This window comes from Populus nigra, chromosome 5, assembly GCF_951802175.1.
Source record: "Populus nigra chromosome 5, ddPopNigr1.1, whole genome shotgun sequence".
In the NCBI taxonomy this organism is placed as follows: Eukaryota; Viridiplantae; Streptophyta; class Magnoliopsida; order Malpighiales; family Salicaceae; genus Populus; species Populus nigra.
In genome coordinates this window covers 405312-419150 of record NC_084856.1, presented here as the reverse complement: position 1 = coordinate 419150, position 13839 = coordinate 405312, and the positions used below count along the sequence as shown (strand labels likewise).

Here is a 13839-nt window from a genome sequence, read left to right as displayed (position 1 = left end):
ACTAAAGAAGTTTGCTGACCGGTTGGGATGGAAAAAGCAGACCGCTGCTGCTACTGGTGGTTGCTAGAGTGCAAGAAAGTTCTATCTCTACTTGGTCCAAGCGCTGGGAAAAAAAAAACCAACGAGTTTTCAAAATTCCCTCTTATTGCTTAATTAACACAAGTTGTAGTTAAGGTGGTTGCTTAGGTTCCCTCCTCTAATCATATGGGTTCAACAAACAATAAACAGGCAAGAAACCTTGAAATCCAGCCTGTTTTCGGACACTAGTCACATGGGATCCACTTCCACCCTTCTTGTTAAGGTTAATCTTCATAATTAAAACTCAAAACCTCTCTCCCTTTCGTCAACTAAAAGTTAAAAAATAAATAAAAATGAAGACTCTTTCGTTTTGGTCAACCTTCTCTACTTTTATGCCTCATGATCGTTTTCACTCATTTCTTGTTTGGTTCTCCTTGTTGCCTTCTCCTTTCTTCTACTACCATACTATTCAATTTCAAAATAATAAATAAAGAAAGAAAAAAATATTTTTTTTTTACTTCCTCTCCCTCTCCCTCTCCCTCCTCTCTGTTTGGTACCAATATTATTTTCCCATTTCGAATAAGATAAAAGAAGAAAAATAATTGAAGTTGAAGCAACCTGCCCTTATGGATTGTCCAATTCTTCTCGAGCTACTAGTTGAATTGCAAACAACAAGGAGGGAAAAGGGTTTTTGGAATAGCTGTTAAATTGGAGACCTTTTGATAATTAACGGCGGATAGGTATGGCTGTATGAATTTTTTAATTCAATTAATTTGTTTGGATTATCAATTAAGAGTTTTGGTGATTCCAGTAGACCTTTTTATTGCCCATCTCAGCTACTGTACTTCTTGATGTATTCTCTGTTTCCCCTTGTCTTTCTTCTTTTTGCTGCAAGTGTTAGCTGCTAGGATAGATAATTGAGGAAATTTGGAGAATTAGAATTGGTAACTTTCCATTCATTTATCACTAAATTGGAAGGGAAAGGTTAGTTTTTGCTTTGTGTAGGCAGCTCTTCAACGCTTTGCTTGTTCAACTGTTATCACTAGATTGGAAGGAAAAGGTTACTTGGAATGCTTGCTTGCTTTCTTTCTTTATTGTGCTTGATGCCTTTTTTCTTGGAATTGGGCCAATTTAATCTTCTCGATGTGCTTTTACTACTGCTTTGTTGATGGAATGATATGGCTATGGGCAAAACTAAGTTTGGTGATTGCTATTTACATCAGATGGCTGAAAGCTGGGATGGAAGTTATGGTCATGGTAGCCAATCGGATGAAAGTTATCAGTTTGAGAGACTCCATGTAGAGCCTATTTACGATGCATTTGTTTGCCCTTTAACAAAGCAAGTTATGAGTGATCCTGTCACCTTAGAAAATGGTCACACTTTTGAACGCGAAGCGATAGAGAAGTGGTTCAAGGAATGCAGGGAGAGTGGAAGGAAGTTGGTTTGCCCTTTGACACAAAAAGAATTGAGAAGCACAGAACTAAACCCCAGCATGGCTTTGCGGAACACCATTGAAGAGTGGACTGCTAGGAATGAAGCTGTTCAACTTGATACGGCAAGGAGATCTCTAAACCCAGGCAGTCCAGAGAGTGATGTTTTGCATTCTTTGACGTATATACAATACATGTGTCATAAGAGCCGGTCGAATAAGAATGCTGTGCGCAATGCTGATTTAATACCTATGGTTGTTGAAATGTTGAAGAGTACCAGTCGTAGAGTCCGGTGCAAAGCTTTGGAAACGCTTCAGATTGTGGTCGAGGATGATGCTGATAATAAGGTCGTGCCAGGTTTGCTTGTTATTTCTGTATAGCTTTGATGACATCACCAGAGTTATGTGTTGCGGTATAGCTTCCATGACATCACCAGAGTTATGCGTTGTCTGTCTCCTGATAACCGAATCTTCCTTGTTTTGCAGGCAATACTGGCTGAGGGTGACAACGTGCGGACAATAGTTAAGTTTTTGTCTCATGAGCAATCCATAGAAAGGGAGGAAGCTGTCTCATTGTTGCTTGAGCTCTCAAAATCCGAAGCCTTGTGCGAGAAGATTGGTTCAGTCAATGGAGCAATTCTCATACTGGTTGGAATGATAAGCAGCAAATCAGAAAATCTTTCAACTGTTGAGAAAGCTGATAAAACACTGGGAAATCTGGAGAAATGTGAAAACAATGTACGGCAGATGGCTGAAAATGGCAGACTGCGACCTCTTCTGAATCAAATTCTTGAAGGTACGTCCTCGGAGCTCAATGTTTCAATGATTTTTGAATTTCATGCAAGTATTAGGGGGGTCCTTAGCTTATGCACCTGTACGATCTTTTTTAAAAATTGTAATCTGGAGGTTGTAAAAGCCATAGAAATTGCAAAATTCAACTTGGTATTTAAAAAAGTTGGTGTCAGGCGTATGTACTCTAAATTGTGGTATCGTCGATGGTTAGACCCAGATGCATTCATCTGATCATATACAAATGCCATGTTGCATTGATTAATGTAACCAGAATGGAAATGCTGCAGGCCCACCAGAAACTAAACTGTCTATGGCTTCATACCTGGGTGAGCTGGTCATGAACAATGACGTGAAAGTCCTTGTTGCAAGAACTGTTGGTTCATCTCTAATCAATATTATGAGAAGTGGTAATATGCAGTCAAGAGAAGCTGCCTTAAAAGCTTTGAATCAAATTTCTTTTCACGAGGCAAGTGCCAAGGTTTTGATTGAGGCCGGAATTCTTCCTCCTCTTGTCAAAGATCTCTTCACAGTCGGCACCAATCAGCTTCCCATGCGTCTCAAAGAGGTCGCGGCAACAATTCTCGCCAATGTTGTAAACTCAGGCGATGACTTTGATCTGATTCCTGTTGGACCTGACCATCACTCTCTTGTTTCAGAAGACATGGTGCATAACCTCCTCCATCTAATTAGCAACACTGGTCCAGCTATTGAGTGCAAACTTTTGCAGGTTCTTGTTGGGCTGACTAGTTCTTCATCTACTGTTTTAAATGTTGTTGCTGCCATTAAAAGCTCAGGAGCTATCAACAGTTTGGTTCAGTTTATTGAGGCTCCCCAGAGGGATTTGCGTGTAGCTTCCATAAAACTTCTCCAGAAAGTCTCTCCACATATGGGCCAGGAATTAGCTGATGCTCTCTGTGGCGTGGTGGGCCAGCTAGGAAGCCTTTTCAAAGTTGTAGCAGAAAACATAGGAATCACAGAAGAGCAGGCAGCTGCTATTGGCCTTTTAGCTGAGCTCCCAGAGAGAGATCTGGGCCTCACTCGGCAGATGCTAGATGAAAGCTCCTTTCCACTAATCATCTCCAGAGTGGTAAAGATCCAACAGGGTGAGATTAGGAGTGCCCGCTTTATGACACCATTTTTTGAAGGACTAGTACGGGTTCTATCAAGGGTCACATTTGTGTTGGCTGATGAACCAGATGCCATTAAGCTCGCCCGTGAGTACAATCTCGCAGCTCTTTTCATCCAACTGCTTCAGTCCAACGGACTCGACAATGTACAGATGGTCTCTGCCATGGCATTAGAGAACTTGGCTCAAGAGTCCAAAAACTTAACAAGATTGCCTGAGTTGCCGCCTCCTAATTTATGTGCCTCAATCTTTTCGTGTTTTAGCAAACAGCCTGTCATAACTGGATCGTGCCGGCTCCACGGAGGAACATGTTCCCTAAAAGAAACATTCTGTCTTCTGGAAGGACAGGCTGTTGAGAATCTGGTAGCTCTTTTAGATCACACAAATGAGAAAGTGGTTGAGGCAGCACTTGCAGCAATCTCTACTTTGTTGGATGATGGGGTTGACATTGAACAAGGGGTGGCGGTGCTGTGTGAGGCAGAGGGAGTTAGACCTATACTTGATGTTTTGCTGGAGAAACGGACAGAGAATCTGAGAAGGAGGGCAGTTTGGGCTGCTGAGAGACTTTTACGAACTGATGACATAGCATATGACGTTTCTGGAGATCCAAACGTGAGTACTGCACTTGTTGATGCCTTCCAGCATGCTGACTATCGGACACGGCAGATTGCTGAGCGTGCCCTGAAACATGTCGATAAGATACCCAACTTCTCTGGCATCTATCCAAATACAGGTCAGACCGCTTTCTGATCCAGGAGCTGTATGTAATCCACCCTTTGTCCAGAGCCATTTATGGTTATGGTAGCGTTAAGCTGCTGGTAGATATTGATTTAAACCGATTTCTCGTTTGTAGAGGATTTTGAAAATTTTCACTTCTTTTCTTTCTTATTCCCCCCCCCCCCCCCCCCTTCTTTTCTTCCATTTTTTAATACGGTTGCATGTATTGTACTAGCACCAAGAGTGGGATATTGGTTATTTTTCATTCCAGGCTTCCAACATCATGGTTCTTTAACGTTTTATATTTCGCAGATCAACCAGCACTCAATGTTTCTCAAGTGGATGAAAAAAACCTGAAACAATATTGTTTCCGGGAATTGGGTTAACATCGACCCTAGGTCTGGTCTTGTAGTCCTGAAAGTAATGGCTTCCCAGTAATAAATATTGTTCTCTGTTCGTGAAATACTTTAACCTTTGAGAATTGAAAGGCAGCTTAGGTAAGCAACCGTCTTACAATTTTTTAACAACATCCTCAGAGGGAGGGGGCTTGTGCAGGAGCAGAACTGTTGAGTTTATGCAAAGTATCTTAACCTTATTTTTTATGGAAAAATTCAAGCATAGACGAAGTACTGATGCAACGAACTCAACTCGTATAGATACGCAGACTTTGGTCTCGAGGCTGGATCGAAAGTCTTGAATCTTTAAAATTGTGGCTACGAATGCCATCATGCGTTTCATGTAGTAATGTAATACCAGTGGCCTGTGGATGACAACTTCCGTACTAGAACTTCTCTTACAGTCCTATTTTAACATAGAAAAAAAGAGTCTGTTTCACCAAATCAATTGTCCACCCTGCTAGCACAAGGCTTTCCCTACAACTGCCAGTTTGCCGCCATAAATATTCATTGTTCAAGCATGAAATCAGCATCAGCAAAGATGCAAAATGAGAGGTCAAAATGATATCATCAGACTAAACTCCACCTAATTGGAAACTGGATGAACAAGAAAACAAATTCATTATTAATGAACATAAACAAGCTCAGGAATACCGGATGTTTCAAGCATGAAATCAGCATCAGCAAAGAAGCAAAAAGAAAGGTCAAAATGATATCATCAGAATAAACTCCACCTAATTGGAAACTGGATGAACAAGAAAACAAATTCATTATTAATTAACATAAACAAGCTCAGGAATACAGGATGAATCGTATAAACAGTGGTGAAGAAAATGCACAGATGAAAGCACCAGCAGGCAAATTGATTGTCCAAAGAATTAAATATGAAATTCGGGGGTCACAATCTGTACTCAAAACCTGGTGTGGCTAAATAAATGTTTAAAATTCTCTGCACAAATCAACATTCAACAAGGACCTCAAAGATACAAGACAGCCAATGATTTAGTCATGCACGAGGAAGCGTCAAATTCATGAGTCATGTGATTCCTAGCAATGTGACTCCAGTTTGTCCCCGTGTCAGACACATCACATACGGTCAAGAAGTCCAACACTTGACCAAATATTTTGAACATTTCAACCCCAAATATTAGGTTTTTATCTGCAACAAATGCAGCATTCCAATCCATTGGAGCATCGGGATGTACTGAAACTTCAGTCCAGTTAAGATACATGAGATCTAGCTCCCACAATTTTCTAACAGCCTTGTTTCTCTGGCCGATTTGACCATCCCCTTCACACCAGGAGACTGAAAGCATAAATAGCTGGCCATTACAAGATACAAGTTTAGGGTAATACTCTTGAACACGAGGAGGGAATGGAGAGGATTGGATTGCCATCCAGAAGCCCCTTTCAATGTCATATCCCATGAGCTTGTCTGTCTCAGAGTAAACATAAAACATCCCATTGCAAATAACTCCAGAACAAACAACCCCAAAATCCATAGGCAACCTCTGGATTTCTGTCCATTTATTTGCTATGGGATCATAAATTTCTCCAGAATCTAGTGGCTCGTCCCAGGATCCAAGACCCCCTACAGCAATCAATACAAACCTCTTGCAGTCCTTCATATTTGATTGGCCACTTTTTTGTCTGGTGAACTTGTGTGACTTTCTATTGGGCAATGATGAAGGCTCATATTCATCAAAAGCATTTCTATATTGTCTTCTTAGTGAAAACCTGTGAGGGTCCTCATAAACATCTGATACCCCAGCAATACGTGACCTAGGAAAACGTCTTTCTTGTCGATGTTGATGACTGTGAACCACTGAAAAGTCTGAACGAACCTCAGAAATTCCTAAAACAGGCATTGATCTTGCATACCTCATGGAAGCAATTTTACGCCAAGATTTAGTTAAAGGGCTAAAAGCCCACACCCCTTTGTGTGTCCTGAATGAGCTCCTATCCACTCTCCCAAAGTGAGTCAAGCTAGAACAGCCACCAACAACATAAATATCATCTTGAAAACTGGCAACAGAAAACATGAACCTTCCTTTTAGAATGTCAGAATCAATCCTATGCCACTGGTCCTGATATACATCCAATGCATATATATCCCCAGAACAATATCCATCTTTAACAGCGCCAAACAAAAACAACCACGGATTCAGATATGGACCTTCCCGTCTCATCTGCAGGAACCGAGGGGTGGTAGTCAAGTATCTCCATTTCTTGCATACAAGGCGGGCATTCATCAGACTGGTCAATGGGAGTCTCACCAAGCATAATTCCAGTACGTCATCTGGAAGAAACATATGCAACCTGCTATTTTGAATTAAATCTTCAAGCTCTAAATCCTTTCTACTGTTTTTCTTCCAAAACTTCTCCCTCATCCCATATGAGAAACAATCGAACCCTGTCTCCTCATTACCACATATCGGTCTATATCCCTTTCCTTCTTCACTAGCACTTGATGACCTCCTCCTACCGCTCGGATCCCCAAATTCCTCACCTGTGTCAGCACCAACTTTGCAACCCCCACCCATACCATACAAAGTAAGACATTTCAGCGAAACTCCCCTTGAATCATCCTCTTCCTCTCCTTCACCTTTATGATTCTTCTTCCTCAACTTCTGGCTAACACTTCTAACTAGCCGTTGAGACACACTCAAAGCCTCCAATTCCCGGCGAAGAGATGCCTCTCCCGTTAATCTCTCGGAAAACATTCCGTCCCCGTCCTCTACTAGTTTCCACACAACAATTTACACCCCGTAACCATCTTGAAAGCAGCATTACTCACCTTCTATCATCTACAAAAAAAAAAAAACACCCAACAAAGATCATCCCTCAAGCATCCTCATAGAACAAAAGGAACAAAAAAAAATCGACTTTCCTTCAATTTATCAGATCCATAACATGGTTTTTCAACAAGTCATATCCTATATCAGTAAAAATCATCACCATAAATCATCGAAAAGATTATATAAACTAAAGTCCACAACTCGCAGGTAAGCCTTGTTGCAGCTTTTTAAATAAAAACGCAAAACCCACCATATTTTCAAAAAAAAAAACCAGCAGGCAACACCAATTATAGAAAACACAAGCCTGAAAAAAAGGGAAGTGACCCATTTGAAAGACAAAAGGGGAAAGCTTAAAACATCCATTATTAGCATAAAAAAAGTAACATTTCTTTCCTCCATTTTCTCAGTAATCAAACACCCATACCAACACTATAAACGAAATTAAAAGCCAAGAAACAGAGAGAACGTTACTTACATTGCAAACAGCAGAAAAAAACAAATCCCCATAATTTGAAAATGTGAGGTGAAGGAGGAATGAAGTGAATGGAGTAACAAAGACTTGAGAGATTCGGAATTTGTATCCACCAAAAAAATTTGTTTTCTAGTTTTTATTTTTGGTGGTCGGTCTGCATTGAGTAAAGCGACCCTCCACTCCGCTTTTTTGCTTACAATACTAATTTATTTCAAAAAATAAAAAATAAAGCAACGCATCACCTCTTTTCTTTCCCATTTATCATTCTTTTTAAAATAAAAAAAATAAAAAGGATATATTTCTTTATTTTACATAAAGATTTAATCTAAAATTATTTTCAAAAACAATTTTTTTTAATAATTAAACATATTTTTATTTTTACATGTTCATCAGTAGTATTTAGTTATTATCTTTAATTACCGTTTAAAAACAAGACAATAAAAATAAAAAAAAATAAGTTTTTCTATTCAAATCTGTTATTAAAATGGATTTATGTTATTTTTTTATTTTTATATCTAATACATATTAACTAATCACAACTGAAAATCATCTCATAAAAAAATTGTTTTATGTTTGTATCTTAATTTCTCCTACTAAATTTATTTCTGATTTATTTTATAATGCGGACACTAATCAAAAGTGATGCGTTAATTTTCGTAGCGGAGTTATGATTTGGTGGAACCTTGAACTCAAGGGTGATCGTGTATCTTTAATCCGAACCGTTGATTATGTGCCTAGGATCTCGAGCGGAGCCGTGTTTGATTGGTTTCGAATGTGGCGTGGGGCTCGGGGTTCAATGAACGAATTGATGGGGAGAGTGGAATACGACGTCGTGGAGAAACTGTTGTGTGTGTGATCAGTTTTTTTGGGTGGCTTAGTAGTGTGGACCCCATGAGGTGTCTCTTAAAGTCAAGAAGCTGATTGATTATGCCATCACCTACTTCCATTTACTCTCTGCGTCATGGCTCTCACTACTTGCTAAAGTTAGCCTGAGTTAATTATAGCTTAGTCCCTATAGTTTCATAAGAATAACTGACTAGTCCTTGTAATATTAAAAACTATATGCTTAATCCCTTTACTTTCAATTTTACATATAGCTTCGCCCTTTTGTCAATTTCATTTCATGTTCTTTTTCCGGTTTATTTTGTTTTTTTTTTTAATTTCTTGTAAAATTAAATTAATTAAGTATACAAACGCTTTTAAAATCTTATGAATATTTAATGATTAAAAGATAAGATTTAATATAAAGACGTGGGAGAGAAAATAAACTTGTGAGGATAAAAAACAAAAACAAAAAATAGTGATAAATTAAGATTTTATTTTTAATATAACTGGTGCTATTAAAAAAATCTCGATTAGATGGTTTTAACAATACTTTGTAATAGCTCTAAAAAAAATTGTAATTAATTAAAAAATTTATTTAAGGTTGATGAAAGAACCGATATTGAAGAATAATGGTTGTATACAAAATTAATATTTAAAAACACGTCGGTGTTTAACTATTCTACTTTCTAAATATTTTTTAGAATTTATTTTATGTTTTTTAGAATTTTTACTGAACTTTGTTGTGCAGTGAAAAATCACCTCTTCCTTTTTCAGGTTATTACATAAAGAGGGTTAGACAACCATCCACTAAACTGCACGGTCTTTAATGATGTCTTGCGGGCACCTAACTCTCTCTGACAACAAAGGGAAACACTGCTGTCTTATTAATTGATCAACAAGCATGTGCACAACTCTTCATTTCAGGCACTGGAGTGATAGTTGGATGGACACTGGGGAAGGAGAATGTCTATTTTTCAAAGGGGAATTTATATAAAAAAAAAAAGGTGATAAGTATATTTTAATGCAACATCATGACTTGGAAACTTGGCGAGAAAACGACGACCCGCCTTGCCTCCTGCTCTTTTGGACCCCATGAATGGACTTTCCTCGTTCATGAACAATCCCCGTTTTCCCCGATGCCAGCGTCCATTTTCCTAAAACGTCGCAAAATTTAAATGCCTATAATTTGTTGCCATAACTCCCCACCGCAGCGGAAAAATGGATAAACATACAATAATATCGGATCCACCGCGGTTTATAATATGAATAATAGCTTCCGATATGTCAGATGTCGTCATGGACACTATGTGAAAACTCCTCGAAAATAAATATCCACCATCTTAAGCTATAAATCTAAAAAATATATGTTTCAAGGGTATAGTTTAATTGCTCAGGCCCTAAATTTATTTTTTAAAAGTCAACAGTTCGAGTCCCGCAAACATTAAGGTCATTGAGTCTTACATGGTCGTTAACTTCAAGGTCCATAAGATTAGTTAAAGTACGAGTAAGTTGGTCCAAACATCTATATTAATAATAAAAAAAATCTAAAACAAAGCAGAAAAAAAAAAGAACGGACTTATGCAATGCCCTGCCTGACCCTATAAAACCCATAGTAAATCCGGTGACTTGTTGACATCCTGTTCGGGTCAGGTTGTATGTTGAATCTAGCTATTATTCATTTGGTTAAACCTATTAAATAACATACAGTCTCTTAATTTGGTTAAAATTCAAACAGGACATGATTTGATTTGATTTTTTCTTTTCTAATATGATATTGTTTTAACTCTTAAGAAATAAATGACATGATTTTAGATTATACTGAGTTAATTTAGATTAACTTTTTAACTCATGATCTATAATCTAGATCTTAAATTAAATAATGAATTAGATTAAATTTTATAACTTATATATTATTTGATGAAACTGACATACAAGTTAATTTGATAAATTTCATTGTATTGATTTTTAATTTATTTTATTTTTCAAGAAAAGATAAGAAGAATATTTGGTTTAAAATATATATTGAGTATCATGTCCAATCAGGTAGTAGTTTATCATGTAAAACTTCATATTTTATTTTATAGTTCACTTGGTTAAAATCTAAATGATATTTAATTTGATTTTTTTCTCTAAAAAAAACATGATATTTTAAATTAAAAAATTAAACAAAGTGATTTTAAATTCCTAGATTAACCTATCCGGATAGCCTGTGATTAGAAGGATTTTATAACCACAATCCTATCTGGTTTTATAACCACAATTCCTTTTTCTTTTTTTTTTCCAAGAAAAGGTGAGAAGAATACTGGGCCTTGAAGTCCAAACCAGTCCATTCTGGGCCTCGTCGGTAACATGGGCCTGGACTTCTAATCCTGACACTGGACTATGTTTAAGACGCTTTCCTTAAATTAGACTCGCCAGTCCACAAGGAACAAGAGACCAGAGAGAGAGAGGTGCGATCGGTAGAGACGAAGACTAGAACGATAAAGATGGCGGAGTTGACGGCGTGGCTTCTGATGATACTCGTCGTTTTGACATTCACAGTTGTCTCAAGCATCGATGACAAATGCGCTGCTTGTAATGCCGTTGCGGTACTTTCCTTTATTTCTTTTAGATCCTCCAATTCTCTCTGTGCTTTATTCGATGATCATCAGGGTTTAATTATTAAGTAATCATCCTTCCGAGCTTAGTTCATTAACTGAATGTTGTGATCATCGATTTTTCAGGAGGAGATAGAGAATGGGCTTTCCAATGTAAGGATTTTAGTCTCATTTTCTTTCAATTTTTTAAGCTCTGCTTCATTTCTCAATGGTTTGGTAGTTATTGTGTAGGAAAAACCGAGGAATCATTTGGATATGAGACATAGATTGGATTCTAAAGGTCAACGTAAAGGAAAAGTAATTGATTACAGGTAAAGCTTCAATATTTCCTTTCAACTTTAAGTTATCTATTCCGTGCCGTACCGCTCCGTGCCATATAGTGTAGTGTCTGTGTGGGGCGCATTGTCTTGTAAATGTTGCTAATTTTTTTATGATTGTGTTTTTATTTTTGGACAGAGTCAGTGAGCTTAGGGTCGTTGAGTTACTAGATGGGCTTTGTGATAAAATGCAAGATTACACTCTTCAGAAGGTAATTATCGGTTGAATTGAGCTCTTCATCGGTCGTGTTCTTTGCTTTGGATGCATGGTTGATGTACTACTTCTGTGTTTTTTAGTCGGAGACATTTGTGCTTGACTATTTGTAGTTTCTATTAACAGTGATGTCTGGTAATCCTTAATCATGTTGCCATTAAATATTGTCTTTGCAGCTGCATGTTTATTTATTTCATGTCCTCTTGCAAGCACATTCAATATTTGTTTCATTGTTTTGGCAGGTGGATTCGAAAAGATATGAATGGGTTAGAGTGGATAGCTGGGACAATCTTGCAATTAGTAAGTATTTAATAATATTGCCTGTTCTTAACAATATTCTTGTCTCTTGTTTTGGCTTCTGTGCATTAACCAATTTGTCCTTGGTTGTCATGATGTTCCTCCATTTCTTTATTGAACTTGATGTCTGATTTGACGTCATGCTTTTTGTGCGTTCATTTAGTTTCAAATGGGCTATGTTTGATAAAGAGAATGTAAAATGATAGTAGGACTACGACTACTATCTTACTCTTGGAATAGGATTGGTAGCTTAATTGTGAAGTGCAACTAGCCTTAGATTAATAGATGTGAGTTTAAGATTTGGGGGGAAGCTGAAAACAAAGATCTTAATCACCCCATAACAGAATGGGAATTCTATTTAAGCAGAAGAGCCATATCCTTGCTCTGGTGAGTTTGGTTTTCTTTTTAGGAGAATGGGATTGGAACACCACAAAATTTTTTATCCTTGCCTTTCTAGGAAATTGGAATCACTGCCTTTTCCCACAAATTGACTCACGCTTATTAGTTGTGATGCCAATGGTTGGCCCTAACTCAGCATTTTTGTTACATGTTCTTTGTTTCTCTGTCTTTAAACTTTTATTTTCAACTGAAACTACTACAATTTTTTTAAGTTGTTTTTCTATTTTTATCTTTTGATAGACAAGCAAGAAGCCAAGGCATATTCAAAAGATATATCATCTTATTGTGGAAGGTGAGATGGAATGTTTTGGTCATCCCTCTATTTTCACTCATTGCAAAATACGCATATGATTGTGTAATTTGTGCTTATATTCCAAGGATGGTAAATGCCAGCTAGTGTATGGTTTACCAAAGTCTAACCTATATGTTTAAAATGGGACAGGTTATTGGAGGAAACTGAAGATGAGGTGAGTTTTCGCACCTGCTTAGCCATTTCTTAGTTAACTGGTCATTTATGTGGTTTCTTATAGGGTGACAATTCAGGCTTCTAAGGATGGTTAATATTGCAGTTGGCAGAACGGATAAAGAAAGGATCTGTGAAAGTAGGAGATGTGAGCAAGATTTTATGCCAGGATTTGAGCAAGCATTGTAATATGTCCAGGTAACGTGGAATCTAAAGCCAGGTTTACGTACTTTAAGCAAAATAGCTGGTTACAGGGATAGTTACTATCAATCCCTGGGAACGTGGCTTTAAAGAAGGTTGTGTTGTGACCTAACTCGGAAGTATCAATTAAACCATTCACTGACTTGAGTGGCATTCTCCATCAAAGTCATATTGGGCCCATGTACCTCCTAAACGAGAAAATACAATTTGCACCTTGTTATTGCCTCAATTTTGTTTTGTTTGTTGATTGCAAGTTACTTGATTGCAGTTTAATCATGCATGATTACTGGTTGAGAAAATAAAATTTGCACCTGGGTCTTTCCTCAATTTGCCTGTTGATTGGAAATTACCTGATTCCAGTTTAATCGTGCACAGCTATTGTTTGTCAACCTAAAAGGGGCATCATGCTCTCATTTATATATTAATTCAAAACTTTATTGGTTTATGCAGTGACTCCCATCAGGCAGACGCTGATGATGATGAACCAGATGGAGAACTCTGAGTAACTCCCATGATTTTGAATCGATCGCTCGTGGGAAAGTTTTTCCAAACTTGACAGCCTTGTTTACAATGCTGAATTGTGGCCGGGATTACAACCCCACAATTTTTCTCCCACAAATGGGCAGGCCTTGTATCAGTGTTTTGGACCTAAAACATAGCAATAACAATCGTGAAAGAGGACTAGCACCTTGATTTCGATTTCTATTTCTTTGTCAAATATATGACTTGTTAACTTAACCCTGTTGCTTCCTGTTTTGAATCCCTCTTTCGACTTGTG

At 37.7% G+C, this 13839-nt stretch overlaps 3 protein-coding genes across 3 annotated transcripts; 2 read left to right on the top strand and 1 right to left on the bottom strand.

The window, feature by feature from the left end:
• Positions 1-366: 366 nt before the first annotated feature.
• On the top strand, positions 367-4348 carry LOC133694559 (U-box domain-containing protein 44-like). Its single transcript, XM_062116109.1, has 4 exons — positions 367-758; positions 1242-1796; positions 1935-2244; positions 2528-4348. Exons 2-4 carry the CDS (start codon positions 1242-1244, stop codon positions 4114-4116), a joined length of 2454 nt encoding a protein of 817 aa, XP_061972093.1. The 5' UTR covers positions 367-758; the 3' UTR covers positions 4117-4348.
• Positions 4349-5228: 880 nt separating this feature from the next.
• On the bottom strand, positions 5229-7932 carry LOC133694560 (F-box/kelch-repeat protein At5g42360-like). Its single transcript, XM_062116112.1, has 2 exons — positions 7752-7932; positions 5229-7285 (listed from the first exon to the last, which is right to left on the bottom strand). The coding sequence occupies exon 2, from the start codon at positions 7199-7201 to the stop codon at positions 5456-5458; it is 1746 nt and encodes a 581-aa protein (XP_061972096.1). The 5' UTR covers positions 7202-7285; positions 7752-7932; the 3' UTR covers positions 5229-5455.
• A 3054-nt stretch (positions 7933-10986) lies between these two features.
• On the top strand, positions 10987-13799 carry LOC133694656 (uncharacterized). Its single transcript, XM_062116278.1, has 9 exons — positions 10987-11161; positions 11297-11323; positions 11402-11481; positions 11627-11699; positions 11944-12001; positions 12638-12689; positions 12840-12864; positions 12967-13058; positions 13512-13799. The coding sequence occupies exons 1-9, from the start codon at positions 11060-11062 to the stop codon at positions 13561-13563; spliced, it is 561 nt and encodes a 186-aa protein (XP_061972262.1). The 5' UTR covers positions 10987-11059; the 3' UTR covers positions 13564-13799.
• Positions 13800-13839: the final 40 nt, after the last annotated feature.